Consider the following 18,835-nt stretch of genomic DNA (forward strand, 5'->3'; position numbering starts at 1 on the left):
TTTTAAACAGGATTTTAAAAGCTATCTAAAGAGACTCAAGTGTTTTGCCTTTTCTAGATCCATAGCATACAATAAAAAGCATATTGCTACACACTTACATTCTGTATGAAGGCAATTATTACAATTGTAAACTGTTCCATTAAGAAAATAGTCAGAGAAATAGAAATTTGATATGTAAATAATTACACCCTGAAAATAGACATTTCTAAGATAATAAGTTCCTAAGAGCCACTCATTATATTTAAGCTACTCCTGTGTGCAGCTGAAAGAATCAGAACACAAAATGCTTCATAAACACCAGGCAAGCTCTTCTACAGGTATCATTATTGACTGCTCCCAACCGACAAGATCAGAAAGTCTGATCTTGACTCCATACAAAACCATCATCCTTCATTCTGTCCGCTAGCAGCTCAACAGGTTTTTTTTTTGGGGGGAGGAAGGGGGAATCTTCGGCAACGTTAAATTTTAACTGTTTTAGTATCAAATGAAAAAAAGTACTTTAGTTCCTCAGATACTATTTAAATATTCTGTGTTCCTACACCCCAGAATTCAAGTAGAGCTGCCTAGTCTTTATTACTCAAGCTATTTAAAACTAGAATAGATCTTCCAATCTGTATAAAAATCTCAAACAGTTATGAGCATCGCTGTTACTTTTTTTTTTAAATAAATAAAAATGGCACTTCATTGGCATCTTCCCTTACCACTTTGAAACTAAAATATTGTTATACAAAGGAAGAACAAAAGAATTGTTTTACAATTAACAGAAAACACAAATTTGCATAAAACCAAGTCTTACCAGAACCCGAACTGCTCTCCTTGCTAGACATGGCACTTGAAGATAGTAGCTGCTGATGTACCTGTGCTTGCTGGTCTGAACTGCTGCTACTGTTTGGGACATTCTTATTCCACATATTCACATTTTTGTAGTTGTATTTGCTTGGATCACCCCAAGCAGAAGTTCCATCATCAATTTCCATTTTACGGCGTATTGATTCCGGGGATGGCTCCTCCCAGCCAGTGGGTTCTTCCTCCTTCGCCGGGGCCGGCATCGGCCCACCCAGCCAGCCCGACCCCGGGGGCTTGTTTGTGGCAGATGGTGCTCCCCAAGAGCCAACATCCTGTTTGTTCCATTCTGGAGAGTTGATTGGCTTTGATGAATCCCCCCAAACTTGAGGCTGATTGGATTTCGGAGGGTCTCCCCAGCCCTGGTTCTGATTAGACTTTGCCGGCTCATCCCATCCTGAAGAATTATTTGGGTTTGGATTATTACCTCCCCAAGTAACAGAGTTTGATTTACCCGGCTCATTCCAGCCAGATACTGATCTGTCACTGTCGCTACCTCCTGAACTGGATTTCTTACCCTCACCCCAATGGTTACTTCTTGAATTTTCACCCCAGCTATCACCGGCAGAAACCGCCCAACCCTGGCTGGCCTTTTGTCCCTCTGCCCATCCCTGTTTGATCTTCTGTGCGTCATTCCAAGATGACTTTTCCTCTTTGCCACTTCCCCATGATTGATTGCTCTTGACCATTACTGTAGCAGCAGAATCTTCTTCCCACCCCCCTTGGCTGTTTGACCCTTTGGAGTCTCCCCACCTTGTAGCAGACTTTGGATCTCCCCACCCTGATACAGATGAGGTATCATTATTACCAGGGCTAGGTCTATCCACACACCCCCCTGAGCTGGAAGTCTGTGTCACAGAGCCTCCCCAGGCCTCTGTCCCATTGTCAGTTTTTCTTTCACCCCTTGGTGATGCTTCGGTATCCCAGGCAGTGTTCTGTTTGATTGGAGTCTGTCCCCAACCAGAGTTGGAAAGGACGCGTGGATCTAAGTCAGTTCTGTTCACTATACTTTGGAGTAACGCGTGCTGGTCAACTTTCCTTCTCTCCCGGTTCTGTCCTTCTGTAGTTACTCTGTCTTCATGGCATCCAGTGCTCTCTGAACTACCTTCGCTCTCCCCCGTACCTGTTTTGGCCCACGCGCTGTTCTGCTCCGTTATCTGCGACGCAGCAGAACTCTGGCTGTTAAGGTCATCCTCCTCAGTAGATTTCCATCCATTGGTAAACTTCCTGCTGTTTCCGTTCACGCTTTCATTGGAATGCTGATTACTAGGCAGTTTACTCCATTCCCCGTTGGAAACGCCAGTGCCAGTGTTCTGTGCAGAGCTGCCCCATCCTCGTCTACTTCCGCCAGCACCTGCACTGTTTCCGCTTCCCCACGGCATATTCTGGGAGTTGACTGTCCCTGCCTCCCACACCCCTCCTCCTTTATTCCCATTGATTGGAAAGTTGGTGCCGCCAGGCCCGCTAACGCCCGGCTGCATTAGAGTTGCATTCACAGTGTCACCATTAGCTTGGCTGCTGGGGCCTGAACACTTGTCTCCAGAGTAATTAGAACCATAGGCACCCCATGTAGTACCGTAAGAGCCACCATTTTTCGCCTCACCATTGCTAAGGTGAGAAATGGAAGTGCCGTTTGTAACTGGAGAGGCCTGAATCTGAGAATGATTCATTGTGCTCACACGCCAGGCCCCATGCCCTGTATTATTAGGCAGTTCGTTAATCTGCACTGAACCAGCAGAGTTTGGTAAACTAGAGGTCATAAAGTTAGTAGTGTTATTTGGTCCATTCATTTCAGTGTTAAGGTTTTGAGGTTGCCCACTGAATGAAACCTTCCTTGTACCATTTACTTCAGAATCACAATTTTCCTGAAGGCTTCCCCAGGAACCATGGGCGGAACCACCCACTTTAGAGTTAATACTCTGACTGTTCGCTAGCTGACCTATGGTACTGCACTGCATGTTTGTGCCAGGATTACCGCTCCCTACAGACCCTTTCAGGGCATGTCCATTGTTCTCCAGTACAGGCCAGGCACCATGGTTGCCATTTGAATTCAAAGTGCTTGGATTTAACCCTCCATTTGATGAAGAGTTTATGGTGCCCCAAGCATTCATTCTATTGTTGCTACTTTCAGATTTGCTGTCAGGAGCATCCACAGAAACTTGACATGTGCTTATTATGGTTCCGTGGGACAGACCCCACGGCCCATTAATACTTCCATTGCCCACATTATTGCTGTTGCTACCAACCACAAACTTATTCTGAGAACCATGTCCAACGCCATTTCGAATGCCATCGCTTTCACCACCTGTGCTCCCTGAAGCCATTATAACGAGGTTTCTCTCTGACCCAGAGCTGGAGGCAGAGTCAGTGTCCATACATTCTGATGTCAGCTCTGGGTCACTGCCAGTGATTGATGGCCATGCTTCTTTGTCAGAGCCGTCTACAATAACTTTATCCCAGTTTGTGCTGGAGTCACTATTTGAAGAGACTGGTCCCCAGTGAGAATTTTCATAATGGGATCCTAGACCACTGTGGTTCAGATCTAAAGAGAAGAAGGAAAGTCCAAGAGCATTATTATAAATTTAGTATTATTACTTCATTAAGCAGAAGAGGGGAAAAAAAGTAGAAAGATACTAAGCCAAGAATTATTTTGATTATTTTAACACTACCATCGCTGAAGACGAGAGAAAGCTTCCAAGTACAGCTGCTCAGAACACTGCCACACGCACAACCTAGAACCCCTCTCACCAGCATGCGAAGCTGCACTCTCACAAAAAGCACAAAGCAGCTTTGTAGCAGCTACAGGTACAGTTCTACAGTTCTTTCTTACCACAGAAAGAAGTATTTTTAAAAATACTCCGTATCGCCATATACAAAGTATTTTCTAAAAACATATACGTATTAAAAATGAAAATACTATATAAAATCAAAGACGTTCTGAAAGGCAGAAGTCTACACAGGATATCAAACTGACCTAGCAGTACCAATTGCTATGCGACAATAGCCAGAGAAGCACACACCCCCCATCCCAATTAAAATAGATTATGTAAGATTTCTTAAGCACAAGTTATTTAAGATACTTTCTTTTACACCGTAACAATCAGACACAAAAACCACAAGACAAATCCAAAGTTGTGCTGCTGCAGAAGTACAGATTAAGTGCACTGGCTGAACTGATACTTCTAATTTTAATTTAGATAAGAACTACCGTTTCTCTTTCAATAAACAAGCTGATCACGTCTGGGAAGCAAGATGACATACATCCTAATTCACTGAGAAACTTTCCATGGTTAAATACCTGCACCGTGGAGTATTTGGTGCAAAATAAGTGCTATCAGTTTTCAACTCATATGTCTAAAGCTGTACTGCAGAGACCTCCCCCTCAACTGTGAAATCAAAACAGTCAGACAGGTGCACCAGAAGATGAAACTATAAAAGCGTGAAGCATGTGAAAAATAGCAATGAAGCGGGGAGCAGAGCACAAGCACAAAGCGTCAGGGAAGTTTTTTTACTTAGTATTTGCCTGAACTGAAAGAATAATCATACTATTGTATGCTCAATGGCTGTATACATAGCAAACTACGCTTCTCTGCCCATTAAAACAGCCAGGTTTTCAAAAAAAGAAACTGTCCATTTTTCTTTCTAATGTTCCTTTTTTTGCCTTTACTTAGAAAATTCAAAATGTATGTACCTAAAGATAAGAGAAAAATATTTTATAGCCCCTGCTCATTCTTAATGGATTCCTACAGCACATGCCTCACATTTAACCAGAAGAAGGTGCAGCCGCTTTGCCTGAGCACCCCCATGAAACCGCCCTGTTCAGGTTAACAGACAGCTAGTAACTAAACGCTACAACCATCAATCCTTATTTTTCTCAAACGCTGTTTACAGAACATTTAGGGACTTGCTACTTTTAAAATTTGACACTGATTCACAAGCGTTTCCAAGAAATGCATGTTAACTGTGATGCGTGAAAGGAAGCTACGGTCTCACCAGCCTCTCCCTGCTGCTACAAGGACGGCCAGCTCCGCGCCAGCACCCAGGCACCAGACCCTGGCGCCCATCAGCCCCTGCCTACGGCTCAGTAACACGTAACTGAGTTGCAACTACTCTATTCAAAACGTTAGTCAAAATCGCCACCTATTCAGCGGTTAAAACGTATACCAGATATGACTCGGCACTAGCCCAGCTCTGAAATGCAGGGATCATTGGGTGGGAGCCTGCCGCTGGTGCTCCAACCCAGCCGCAGAAAGGGCTGATGTGGTCTGTCGTGTGTAAGCGTGACTGACCAACCTGAAGAGAGGCACAGCTGATAGAGACGTAAAGAGAGACCTTGTTTCAGTGCTTCCATCTCTCAAAAGGCATCCGAGAAGACCACGGCAAGCAGAAAATCCCACATTTTTACACCAGAGTAACGAATTCTAAATACTACATTATTGGAATTTATGATCTTGATGATCTACAAGAAATGGGAATGAACAAATAAAAAGGCTTGCATTTAAAGTGACTACAGACAGTTCACTGAGTATTACACTGATGCCCAACAGGTTCTGGCCTATTTAAAAATTTCTAATTTCTCATCAGTATCAACATTATTCACCCTACAGTGAAGAGTCTAGCCAAAGACCCTGCCTCCAAGAGCGCGTAGCTTGCAGCAGCATAGAGCAGGGACCACCCAGTGCTCCTCCAGCAACCCGGATGGCGGAAGCTGGAGGGAGTCGAGACAATTGGTTAGCCTTCACATAGGAACTACAAGACGAGAAACAAGGATGATGGCACAGCAGTTTGGAACAGGGAGTAGCAGAAAAAGACACGTGGCAGAAGAAATAGCGCTGCGATAGTTAGAAGTGCCTGGCAGTTCCACAGCCTTGAAGAAGAGGATCACACAGCATCCTTGGGAGAACTGGAAGGCGTTTGTCCAGCTGAACATAACCCAGGATCTGCCTACTAACGTGTTACTAGAAAAAATGTTGCAGTATCTGAGTAATTTTCCAACAAACCTCAACATTTCAAACCTCACACTGCTATATTTAAAAAAGGTATTGAACCTATATTAAAAGAGTAATTAAAGAGTTGTCTGCACTCTTATGAACGAAAGAATCAACAGCACCAAAAGCTGCCCTGACAAAACGAGATCTTGATTACATAAACATTATCCCAACAATACCATCAATTTTAAAACAACACGGAAGTACACAGATGGCAAGCAGCCTGAATTCAGCGTGAAGAGATACAGATTATGCCTACAAGCCAGAGGGAAACAGTAAACAAACCCGAATTTGCACACCAATAGAATGCATTAAAAAAAAGCTGCATGTACTACAATTCTTTTATACTTATTTAGATGTGATACACAGTTTGTAACGAGCCCATACACAAACAGCATATAATGATGAATTTCCAGTCATCCAGAATTTGATCCTATTACGTACAAAACCACCTCGACTAACAAGCTAAAAGCTGAACTTTTGCTGCTTAAACCCTGGACACAAACACCCCCCCCCCCCAAAAAAAACCAAAAAAAAACCCAAAAACCAACACACCAACAAAAAAAACCCCACAAACAAAAAAACAAAAACCACACAAAACCCACAATCCTGAGTTTCTTGAAATTCAGGAATCTGCTAGGATTTTTCCAATAATTTAATAAGTTAATGCTTTCTAGCTATGAGTTACTCCTGCAGGAAACTGTCTGTATTTTCTAAAGTCGTTTGTTTGTTTTAATGTACCGTCACACTGTCTAATCTAAACAGGAGGACTGAGAAGCGTAAACTAAGAAATACCTGAACCTCACTCCCTCTGTCTCCTTTTCCAGTTCCAGTACATACTGGTACCCACGGACTGTCAATACTACACCTTGCCAATTATTGTACCTTTGCTCCTTATGCAAAATGCATTTTAGCTTTTAGTAAACAAGTTTAAAAGCACCTTTGTTATGAGAGGACAAAACAAAACAAAAATCAAATCTGTTTGTTAACATCATGTATCCCTTTCTCTGTGGTAGAGAAAAAGGTCCTGTAGTCTGCTTGTAAGCATAAAGATAAAGACAGACACTTTGTATTTTAAAGCTTAGGTGCTACGTAGTTGAGACATTCTTTTTTTGGTAGGAATTCTGACGTATTTAGAAACGTAAAAATGTTTAACCAGATGTAGTATGTAATGGCACAGAGAGGGCATTCTTCAGTCAGTCATTCACACAGCACATGCTATTGAAAAACATAAGCCAAAAAAAAAAAATCAGACAAAATTGTGTGAAATGCGTAACTACTACAAACACACGTAGTGTGAAAAAAGGGTGAGATGTAGATAGCTAACCTGACTGGTTAGGGGAGTGGCTCACCAAGTCCCGAATGGGAGGCATGCCTACAAAAAAAAAAAAAAAAAAAAAGCAAGGAAATTACAGAAGTGTTACTGAAGTTACTAGCCCTTTGAGAACAGTCCCCACACCACTCCTTACTTTAGAACCATGTATTGTCACAGCTTTTTCAGGAAAGGTTTCTCTTTAGAGTCATCTCTATCTTACCGACCATGCCAGGACAAGCACTGGCCCCCCTACAGCGCCGAGCACACCGCAGGAAGAGGTACACTGACAGCAAACCCACCTGGCTACATGCAACATTTAGATTTATTATCAGCAATTTTGCTGCCTTTACTAAATATTTCCACTACTAATTAAGTTTTTATATATTCAGCATTTCATTAACTAATTTAACATGCCCTTAATTTCAATAGTTTGATTTATATAAAAAAGAGGAAGAATTATAGTCACCGAAACCAAAACCAGTTCATTTCTGACTGCACTAACTTAGAATTTCAGAGGTCAGCCCTGAAACTCCAGCAAGTTCCTACAACTTATTTAAATGGCATGCTTTCTCCACCTGAAAGTCATTATTTTGCTACGTGATTCAGCAAACAGAAATAAGTAAGTACAGTCCAACTCTGGTTTAATCTAAGCACGTGCAAAGCAAACTTTCAGTTTCCTACAGGCAGCACATGAAATCAAAGTAAATGTCTCAAATTCACTAATTTCACCGTGGGAGACCATAACTGTTACATTTAAGGCAATGTTTCCTAAATTAAGTCAACCTCCATCACTACTAAAGGCAAATCCCAATGCTCACTCCTTCCCTTACTCCTACAATAACCGAGAAAAAGCCGGTAAGTCAGAGGAAGAGTCTTTTGTTTGCAAAGGCTCTGGCTGTAACAATTTTGCAACTCGGCTGCAAGATGCGCAGGGATAAAGCAGGACTCCCTCGCGCCAGAGGAGCAATCCCAGTAACTGGACTGACGCCAGGAGCCTGACGGCCCTCCCGTGTTTTGTTCTGTCCCTCGGTTGTAAGCAATTACTGCTGGCACATATTTCGGTTCACTGGATAAATCATTTCATTGTGGAATAACCACCTGGCTGTTCTGATGTGTTACAAAGCAGAGGCAAACAAATACACCGAGGCAGCACTCAAGATCTTCCTTTCACGTGAAGTTTACACCTGGGAGAAAATTCCAGTAAAGCAAACAACTGAATTGGGTATGGAAATGTTCTGATGAAGAGCTACTTATGGAGATTTCTTAAAACAACCCCCTTGGTACAAGGCTGTTTATTTCAGAAGTACTACCTGGCATGAGCTTCACGTATGCGTCTTTATTAAAAAGATATGCCAAATGTCCTAAAATCAGCAGGAAAACAGCAGCCCACAGGACTACCCCTTCTTAAGCTTTACTTCTGAACAAAGCAGGTTCATTTCCAAAACAGAAGATGACTGTCCACACAAAACACAAGCAAAGAGATTTTTTTTTTTCCCCCATTGATATAATTTAAGAATTCTCCAATAGTGAGTATTTAGAAAACTTACTGTGGCCAGGGCAATTAAAGAAAGACTTTAAATTTAGCAGTACTTGTGTTCTCTGGCTTTTACAAAGCACCGACCAAGCAGTTACAACCACAGCTGGAACTGGGCAGGGATCTTACTCCAGGGAAATGACAGATAAAACAACCGGAGCCATTACTGATTCCAGCAGTTTTGACTTCAACATTTCAAGCCTCAGGTTTTTTTAGTCCTAAAATACAGATCAATCCCAGTATCCGTTAAATGATGCTTTAAAAAAAGTCAAGAACTTAATCTGCAGAGCTATTCTACAGAGGTATAAAACTTGTTAACCCACATGGCCTGTACATGCATATTATTTCAATAGGAAGGGACCTACAGATATGACCAATTTCATAAGATTTTTAATTTCAGAGAGAACAACAAGAAGAGTCACCTAGAAGCTGCCACTGGAGACAAAAAGAGGAACTGGGGAGAGCAAGACCAAGACAAACAAATGGCAGTAGTATTTCCTTTCAGATACAAAGATGCCAAAAGACATTCAGTGACTCTTGCTGCTGGACCACGGCCACCTCCATGTTACCTCACAGGCAACTCATGAGACAAGATTTTGAAATCCATCACTGAAGAATTATTTCCCTTTACACTATCATCTCACCTACATTTCTCAAAAAACATGACAAAACATCCAAACCAGACACTATTCCTGGTTGTACCAGAGGAAGGATCTTCCCAGCATACAGATACGTGGCACCGAGAGACGAGAGCCTGGTCTCCCAGCCCCACCTGGCGATTCTGACCAGTCTACCTCCAACTCATGGGAACGCCCCGAGCACAGCACACAGTTAAAGACCTGGCACTACAGCGACTGACAGGATGTTACAGACAACACACACGTTTTCAGATGGGAAAGTGATTTGGCCAAGCTTTCTCTCCCATAAAGGCTCTCAGAACCTTTCAGTCACTAGCCGGACGCGTAGACATTCTATCCCAATAACTAACGTTATCCAAACCGCAGAGCTGCTCCCAGTAAAGCAGCTGCCTCAGACATGCAGCACAGTGTGGATCCTCTGGATACAATCAGGAGGTTTAACAGGTTGTATCAAGAGTAATACTTCTCAAATTAGTTTACATGTGAATTTTTATTTAAACCACTACTTGCTACCAGACAGTTTGACCAGCAGAGGACATGTGATGGAGGAAAAGCTTCATCTTAGAAGTAAGCAAACATACGAAAGGTTACTTTAAATCTGATTATAAACAGGAAGAAAATTATACAGGTGAAGTAAAAAAAAAAAAAAAATTAACTACTTAAAAATAACTTCTTGGAATTGTAAAGAGTTCCATCAGTAGGTTACAAAAATAATACTGGAAAGTAATATTGGAAACATTCCTCAAGAGGCAGATGGATTAACTGCTTCCAATGCTTTGATTGTTTACTTTCATTTTAAATATTGTCTCTTCAAGACTCAGTAATCAGAATAGCTCAAAACTGAAGTAAAATTTGACATATCAAGGCTGTTTTCCAGAAATCTTGTTTGTAAGCGAAGGGGCTAGGAGTCACATAGGGTATAAAGTACGAATTTTGAGAAACTCTGGGAACTCAGTAAAGTTTCAGAAGAAACTATCTGTGGGAACAAGTGACACCATCACTGCTATGTGCATGTCAAAAATATATACAAATATAAAAATAAGAAAGTATTTGCCCAATATATTAAATGTTAGCATGCAGTAATTCAAATCCTTCTGAAAACCTAGATCCCTACAAAGAAAGTTACTTTTTCCCAGCCAAAAACAGACTGCTTTTATTGTCACCCCAAAATTGCTGAACTGCATGCTAGTTCATTCACTGAGCAGCAAATTAGGCACACGTAACAGTAAGGTTACTACTCGCAAAGGGCTGTTTGAAGAGAATGCAAAACAAGCAACATAATAAAGGAGAACTGTACTTAAACAGTAATAAAGGTAAAGGTCAATCTATTTTGTATGACGACCAAGTTTCAGGTAGATGATCAAAGAAAAACTCTGACCTAATAACAAAAAGCAATTCTTATACTCCAATGGAGTTGTATTCTATATCTCTAGACATGAAGAAGTGGGGGGGGGGGGGGGGGAAGTCTTGAGATGCTGTTCAGAATGCCCTGGAAGACCCTTTCTTGTGGGATCTGTGTATCAGAACCGGATGCAAAAAAGATGCTTTGTACCATGACCATGCTTGGATCCATTACTGGGACAATGACTGGAAATTCAGAACACATTGGTGTCAATACCTGTTCAAAATCAGACACATCTATCGTACAGCACTGGCAACAGTGAGCAACTAAGATGTCTCCAGTTTCAGTACGAAACTTGTACAAAGATGGCTGAGACCGTCCTGCAATGTTTAACATTAAGCTACGACACAGGAAAATATCTCATCACGCTACAGCTTATACTTAAAGTTGAAATAATATTAGCTCAAATATTTCACTGGTAATTGAACTTAAACTATTTGATTTCAGTTAAAGGAAAACAAGGTACCTGCCCCTCACCTGGCTGTTTTTTGCTGCTGTTCGGCACTTCTCCGTTGGTCACTGGCTGCTTATTTGTGACAGTGCTGCCTCCTGACTGGCCGTTTAATACTTTAGGAGTAGATCCCAGGTTTGCAGCTATAACTGGTAACTGCTGACCTCGTTTCAGAAGCTGTTTCTGTTCCTGGTGTCGAAATCGCGGTGGTACTTCACGAGGAGGGTATCGAGGCAAGGTCTGCTGCTGCTGCTGGCTGCTGGCTGTGGCCCGCTTGGCATTATTATTAGTGCTGGTTACTGTGGAAGTGCCGTTAGAGGTGACAGGCTGAGGCTGGCTTACACTTGTCTTTGTTTGTTCTGGCACTACCCCCACCCCCAAAAAAAAGAAAGTGGGACAAAGTTATTCATAGGAACAGCAACTTAAAAATTTGAAGACTAAGTCAATATTCTTAGACGTGCTTATATGCTATGTAATGGCAGCATTTTTTCTGATTCAAGTTGTAACTCATTCCCCATTAACAGCTCAGTTATCCCATAATCAGACAGCTTCAACAGCACAGACCTGGAAGCAGAAATACCCCTTGCTGTCACTCCTAACAAAGTTATCTCAGTTCAAGTATGCTACTGCTTCCTACAGCTTCTTCTGACAAATCAGCACCATGGCCGTTTGTTTTGGCATCTCAACTTTATTTTAAAAAAAACTTCAGTACTAAAAAAAAAAAATAAAAATCTTACTCCAGTGGGAAACTTAAGTGTGACATACAGAAAAGCGTTACGGTCTTGCACCAAAAGAACAAGAGGTGAACAGGACATACAGAACCCGTCGTTAAGCCTTGCCTGCTTTATCAACCCAACATCCAACGGGAAACGCACTCATGCTTTTAATCAATCTGTTGCTAGTAGCACAGGTAGCCCCAGGCACAGCTTGGCAGGACTACGCCAGCACTGATGAAATGCCAGCTGTGCAACTGCAACTCCAAATTATCTTTCAGTCTTGACAGGACGGCCACTTCAAGGCAAACTTAAGGCTAAATAATTTGCAGAGGTCAACTGTGAGCAAGCACACCAAACCCAGATGCTGAATAAAGGAAAAAGACAACATCCGAACTTAACGCATCCACCCCAGCCAGCAGAAAAGCACAGGTGGTCAGTATGGGGTGTTCAGGTGCAGGTGACTGATTAGCAAACCAGGCTCAGCAGATAGGAAGGAAACTGGGAGCTACTGGAGGTGTGTTTGCTGGTGCTTCTGCCGTTCAGCCCAAACACTAAGAGGTAAGCTGCACTTCCAGCCCCTTACAGGACTGACACGCTAAGGTACTTTTCAAGTTTCTTGGATGAGATATCCATAAAGCATGTTTACATTTACTGTGGAACTTCCTGAGATACCTGAGACCCGACCGTGACCTCCTCAGCACTGACCTACCTACCTGGCCAAGTCGCCATCTTTACTCCAAACTTCACAGAACGGGACTGGCAGCTTTACAAGTTACTGAAGGAAATTAGTTGACCCGTGTGGCATTCCCGCTGCTAACAGCAAGGACACAGGTCGGCAATGCAACTCCTCGGTGACAAACACCTAAAGAGGTTCCTAATAGCTACGGGTCACTCCCTCCCCAGCAGCACAACCCTTTCTGAGCCTGCACAGCCAGAGGGGAACAGTGACGCGGGGTTAGAACACATCCCCACATTTGTTTCATTGAGATCCTAAGAGAGAAGGGCTCAGGACACAGCTCCATCAAAATGCTCCAATGGCATCTCCAAGGCGGTGGCAGGCTGTGTCAGGGGATCGACCCTGTGTGCTAGGAAAAGGGAAACCGAGGCAGGCACCACCACGCAGGACCAGCACGGGCTCTCGCTCTGCGCTGCTGGCTGCGGCAGTGCCCGACGACACATGAGGTCTCGGTTACGGTAAGGCTGTACGCATTGTCCAGAACAGTTTTGCACATTGGCAGCACCTGAGCACACACGACTTGCGGCTTAAGAGCAGCACCCTTAAACATTTCCCTGCTGTGTGCCATTTAATTTGCTGGCATGTCAGAAGCAGGAATATCATAACCACATGGCTGAAAATGTAGTTTTCTGGAGCTTTTACATTGTTAAAAACTTGTTTAAAATCTATTTTACCATTCACTCTCAGGAACAGATTCTTGTGGATACGACGTAAAAACTAAATAAAAACTAACTCCTTAAACTTTTGTTTAAAGAAGTAATTTGAATGCTGTCCAGGTTACTTCTGACTATCATTCTTTTTTATTTCTACTGTAATACACAGGTAGGTATTTTGAAAAACATAAACATGAAGGCCTTTAGAATAAAACATCACCTAAGAATCAGCATCCGAGTTGTATTTCAATGGAATATTATATTTAGGCTGCTTCAGAAAAGAATAATTTGGGAGACCCCCTTGTTTGGCAGGTGGCCAGCTGCAGGCCTCTGGCAGAAGCGCGGAGGGGAGCGCCCAGCTACAGCTGCTCACCTCCGCGCTCACAGCCCCAGTCCCACGCCTCCCTGCTCCGACACAGCCCTCACCCAGCTCTCTCTATTTCACAGCTGACTGGAGCAGGGCAGAATTAAGGAGAGGAATGGCCAAGACATAAGTCAATTTAACGTAAAGAGCACGGGGAATAGGAGGTATTCGAAAGCCATTAGATAAATTGGCAAGTTGATAAAAATCACCAGCACCACAGCAGATTCCACCAGTTTAAGCGGTCACCTGTTAAAGAGTAGGTAACTCTGACTCCTTCCGCAATGTTTGGATGCAAATTATGATCAAAACTGACCTTCACAAATACAAAGTAGTCTTGAACAAATCACTTCAATCTATTCCTTTTCAAATTTCCTGTTTTAAAAATAATCAAAATAACTGAAAATTACCAAGCCTTGGGGGCAGGGGGGCTATTTTAGCAAACAGCTAGGAATTTGTCAACAATTGAATGCAGAAGCACTCAGCACATTCCTCTAGTCTAGGTACTGCAGCAAGCTTTCAAATATATATAAGAAATTCCTCACGTACCACAATCTGTGTGACTACAACCCAGATATTAACTTTTTGATCCATTGATATGTTTCCTGCTGAAACGGATGTACACTAATCTCTCTTCACAGTTTAAAGCAGTTCAGCCTACACCTGCGGCGCACCGACAGCGACACGCCACAGCCAGTGTATCCAGCCAACAAAGCAGTCACACAGCAGTGGCACCACTGAGGGGGACACACAGCCTTCAGCCTTCTGCACACTGGATATAAGGTGGGGTTTTTTTATCTTTTTTTTTTTATACTGTCAGCTTAAGTGGAAAGTACACCTGGCTTACAGCGATTTTTAATACAACGTACAACACCCCATAGCATGGTCAGCAAAAGAGATCCAGTTTCCTGCACTACCTCTTCCACTCATGTACAGTTGCTCCTCTCAGATAAAGTAAAATAACTTCTATACGACATTCCACAGGATGTCCAAGCAGAGTTGCAGATAGCATGCTTAGAGCAGTACTGCAACACAGCAACGTTAATCCTTTACTTTCCTAATTAAAGCTCCTTTAAGACCAAGTGTGTGTTATAACAGAATCTCATGCACTTGCAGGTAATCGAATCACTTTCCACTACAAAAGCGTGCAACAAATAAACACCCTACTGTCTGCCAGCCAGTCCCTAAGCTACAACATGAACAAGAATTCACAGAAGTTTAAGGAAATCATATTTCTCTTATATTCTATGCATTCATTTCCTTAGCATTCATTTCCTAGTAATTCTTTCTACTACGATACACAAACTAGCTAGAAATCCTAACAGATAACACGGTTATACTACAGAAGATGCAGAGTTTACATCTGTATGCTAATTTCAAACTGAAATTAATCTGAAGTGAAACAGAATTCCCCTGCCTTCGCTTCCCTAAGTACCAAACCAAGTTTTAAGCTGTAAAATTTATCCTGTCCCACATTTTCTGTCCACAACTTCTCAGAAGGCTAAATAATACATTAATATTCCAACATGGCTACTATAAATCCCAACACCCCTTAATCATTATCTTAATACTGTTATAAATGAGTTGCTTGTTTAACAAAAGTTTGTTCTGCACACCAGTACTTTTTTTTGCATCATGTTAAGGTAGAAAGATAATATTAACAGACTTGCAGTCTATCACAGCTAATTTACTTGACTAGTAACAGCAAGTTTACAGAAACAAATATAAAAACCGACAGATTTTCATAAAGAACAAACCTGCTGAAAACCCACAGAGCAGGGGACGGTGGAGTTACAGTTTACAGAGAGATTCCAACGACAGACGCTTCCAACTTGTGTTGCTTTCCCACTCTGCAGATTTCATTAGAAAATGGAGGAGAAGCATGGTGTCATTTTACTGCTCCAGGAGAGCTGCCTGCCAACTCCTCCTGGAGTAGGGGCCCAGTGACTTAAACTCCCCCTCCAATAAAAAAAAATGGCAGCTGTTTGAATAACTTTAATGCAGATGGAAAACACTTTCTCACTTGCACAAAACCAGCATACACAGATCAAATCCTCTACTAAACCACACAAAGAACAGCACCAAGCTGTCATTTAAATGTTTCTTCTCGCTGCTGCTGAAGCTGACCTCTTAAAAATGTATCGTAACGCTCTCCCTGCACGTCATGCCCCAAAGAGTTGTCAGTGCTGGAATGCTGAAGGGCAAACAGAGGAAGTCTGGCTTTCAAGCTGACACACGTAAGATGTAGTGCTAGAATTTTCGTTGTGGAAAAATGGCCGCAGCTGTAAGCTCAGCTAGCTGATCTGGAAAATATCTAACTGTTTGCCAATTCATTAACCCCTGAAGATCCGCACAAAGGTAAGCTGTATGCCATTCCTCCGGGTAATTTTAACAGCAAGCATTTCTCATTCTGTTCGTTTTTGCTATTCGCCTTCAAGATTTAAAAGCTAACATAACAGTTTTTCCAATCAGGAAAAGCATAGTTAGGCAAGTGGGGGGAAAAAAAAAAAAAAAACCAACCCGACAAAAAACAGAAGAGCTAGTGTATTTGGGCAATTCTGCTTCACAGGGAAGAAAATGAATAAGAAGTTTCCAAGGTGGGAAATATGAGTCAAAGATTTCAATTCCACACCCAGCTATTTTTAAAAGCACTTTCCGTTTCAGTGGCTGATTCAAAGTTTATTCTGTTCTGCAACAGAAGCAGTACTTTATGCCTTCTACAAAGCAGGGGAATTCAGAACGGGAGACTGACATATTTTCAGCTCCAGCTTGTACTGTTTTGCAAAGCACAAAAGCATTCAGAAAAACTATCCACAACACTGGCATCAACGTAAACGTCACAATTCAAATTTTATAAATTCCTTCACCGGGGTGTTATGTATGTACACTAAAGTGTGTGCAAAAGGTATTTCATCTCGTAATGAAATCTCCTTCTGCAGAAGCACACCACGGTTACCGAAGTGAGCATACACAACAAAACTCAAACATTCTTCTTAAACAACATTTACTTTAGTCCTTGGCTTATCATCAGCTACTTGTGGCCACAGCAGTTTTCAGAGGTCTGTTTCAGGAGAAATTCAGGAGAAATCGATGGGTGTGTCTGTCTTTAATAGTACCGATACTGAACACAGCAAAAACATGCATTTGCCAAGCTACAAGTAATACCACAACTGATGGTTCTATGGTATCCTCAAGAAATAAGGACTTTCAAATTATACTTCTTTTTTCCTAAAATACCTGGTACAAGAGCACTTGGAGGGCACTTGGGGATGTACAAATTTGTTATGCTAGCTGCTGTACAAACAGAGAAACCTTCCACTTAGCAACTAAATAATACATCCATCTCTATCTCCTGTGAACTTCCTCTTCCCTCTTTCAATAAAGCCAGATGTATAAAACTAGACGGGTTAGAACACTTGAAATCCACAGGAACGACACACATGCATTTTTAACGACAATACTACAGTACTAAAATGCTACTTGTACCAGAAACATTTGTATTAGCATCATCTTCCTTACTTCCATTCCTAATTCTGAATAGGAAAAAAAAAAAAAAAAATCACCACTAACTTCCACAGAAGGTACTCTTGTAATTTTACATGCACATTGGTAGCCATTTCAGCCAGTAAACAGCAATTTCTACCTTAGCTAAAACATTTTTGAGCCATCCAAACTACACTTAAAAACACAAAATAACCTTCTACCCACCCCCACCACCTAACCAGCTACTTTTCTGAAAGAAAGAACATAATTCTGAATTATTTAGAGATCCTATACTCTTGTATTTTATCTTCAGCTCATGCACAGTATGAATTATTTAAGACATTAACGCGATGGAAACTTGGAAACTAATGAAACATTAATTTGCATCCTGAACACAAGCAGGCAAAACTGTTGAAACAATGCAAGAGCCATGTGCAACACAAGCAACGAATTCTTCGCAACAGTTCCTGTAGGAACAAAGTTGTGTGTCTGAATCCCATCGTGTCCGCACCTCTTCAGGACTGCCAGCTCGTCTTTCTTTGACAACTCTGAATTCCTGCTAAACTTCCTGAAATATCCTTTTAATAATAACGTAACATTAAAGTTGGAACTTAATACTGCCATCTGTAAACATTAGGTCTCCAAGTAGACGGGGGAAAAAATAAATGACTTTGTCCTTCAAAAGAAAGGTATTTTCTTCCAATTTGAAGATCCCCATCAGGCAGCCTACGGAGCAGAACTACTGCCCTCCCATCTCCCTGCTATCTTTAGCCACTTACTTCTGCAGCCTTGGCCCTGATGTGACGTATGGATGCCAGTGCAGTCGAAGTACATGGGTCAAATGTTCACTCAAAATGCATGTTATTATTTACAGCAAATTATTTTCTCATTCTCCTTCTTCACTACCTTTTCAGATATATTTTATTACTTCAGAATAAAATCAAACACTGTCACAACTCTTTAAAACTGGTCTACTACCTTAGAAGCTTTATGGCAGGAACACACAGAAGAAACCAAATGCTTAGCCTGTACTTCAAATGCAAGTCAATGCACTGCTTGGCAAAGGGTGCTTTAAAAAACAAGTGAAGAGGATTTATTAATAATAAGACTCTTCCAGCAATTCTATTAAGTATTCAGTCCCGTGCCTAAAGACAAACATAGATTTCGGTGACCAGAGTCCGGCTGGAGTCCAACGAAACCCACAGCCCAAGGAAACCCACCGGATGTGCACACACAGAATGTAAGCTTCCGCTGTCGGCATCGGCTACAGGAACGCTCCTGCAGCCAGTGTGACCTGGCATCTCCCTCTGCCTCAAGCCATCAATAATCCATAACCAAAACATCAGCCTCCTCAAAACATCACATGGAAGAACTCCCCGAGACACGGAACTCAGGTTGCCCTCCTTCCCTCCGCAGAGCATCATCACACACTGAAAGCCTACTGGTCCTACTCCATCTGTTTTTCTTTTTAATTTAAATACACTCTGTGAAGTACACACTGCACTTCAATAAACTAGACATGAAGGCGTCTCGCGATACCTGGTAATTGGTACTGCTAGTCCTTGGCAGGAAAATCAGCCCTTTTTTTATGCGGAGAACCTGCCTCCTCCATTTCAACCACACGTGAACTAGGATGCTTCTTCAAACACACCCCTCAGTAACGGGCACTTTCATTTGTTTCTTTGCCCCTTCTCAAGCGCAGGATGTCCTCTACC

The 18,835-nt window shown here is 42.0% G+C and overlaps 1 protein-coding gene across 9 annotated transcripts in view; it reads right to left on the reverse strand.

The window, feature by feature from the left end:
* Nucleotides 1-18,835, reverse strand: part of TNRC6A (trinucleotide repeat containing adaptor 6A) — a 50,613-nt gene that overhangs the window by 14,500 nt on the left and 17,278 nt on the right. For 4 of the 9 annotated variants that reach the window (XM_086759952.1, XM_086759957.1, XM_086759948.1 and 1 more), the window contains 3 exons: nucleotides 11,198-11,536; nucleotides 7,159-7,206; nucleotides 797-3,385 (listed from right to left, as the gene is read on the reverse strand). In XM_086759952.1, coding sequence (XP_086616078.1) covers nucleotides 797-3,385; nucleotides 7,159-7,206; nucleotides 11,198-11,536 — 2,976 coding nt within the window. Of the gene's footprint in view, nucleotides 1-796; nucleotides 3,386-7,158; nucleotides 7,207-11,197; nucleotides 11,548-18,835 lie in introns of all 9 variants that reach the window. The other 5 variants (XM_086759951.1, XM_086759954.1, XM_086759950.1 and 2 more) reach the window with 2 other exon arrangements.

Source organism: Chlamydotis macqueenii, chromosome 15 (assembly GCF_036417535.1).
Source record: "Chlamydotis macqueenii isolate bChlMac1 chromosome 15, bChlMac1.mat, whole genome shotgun sequence".
NCBI classification, from domain to species: domain Eukaryota; kingdom Metazoa; phylum Chordata; class Aves; order Otidiformes; family Otididae; genus Chlamydotis; species Chlamydotis macqueenii.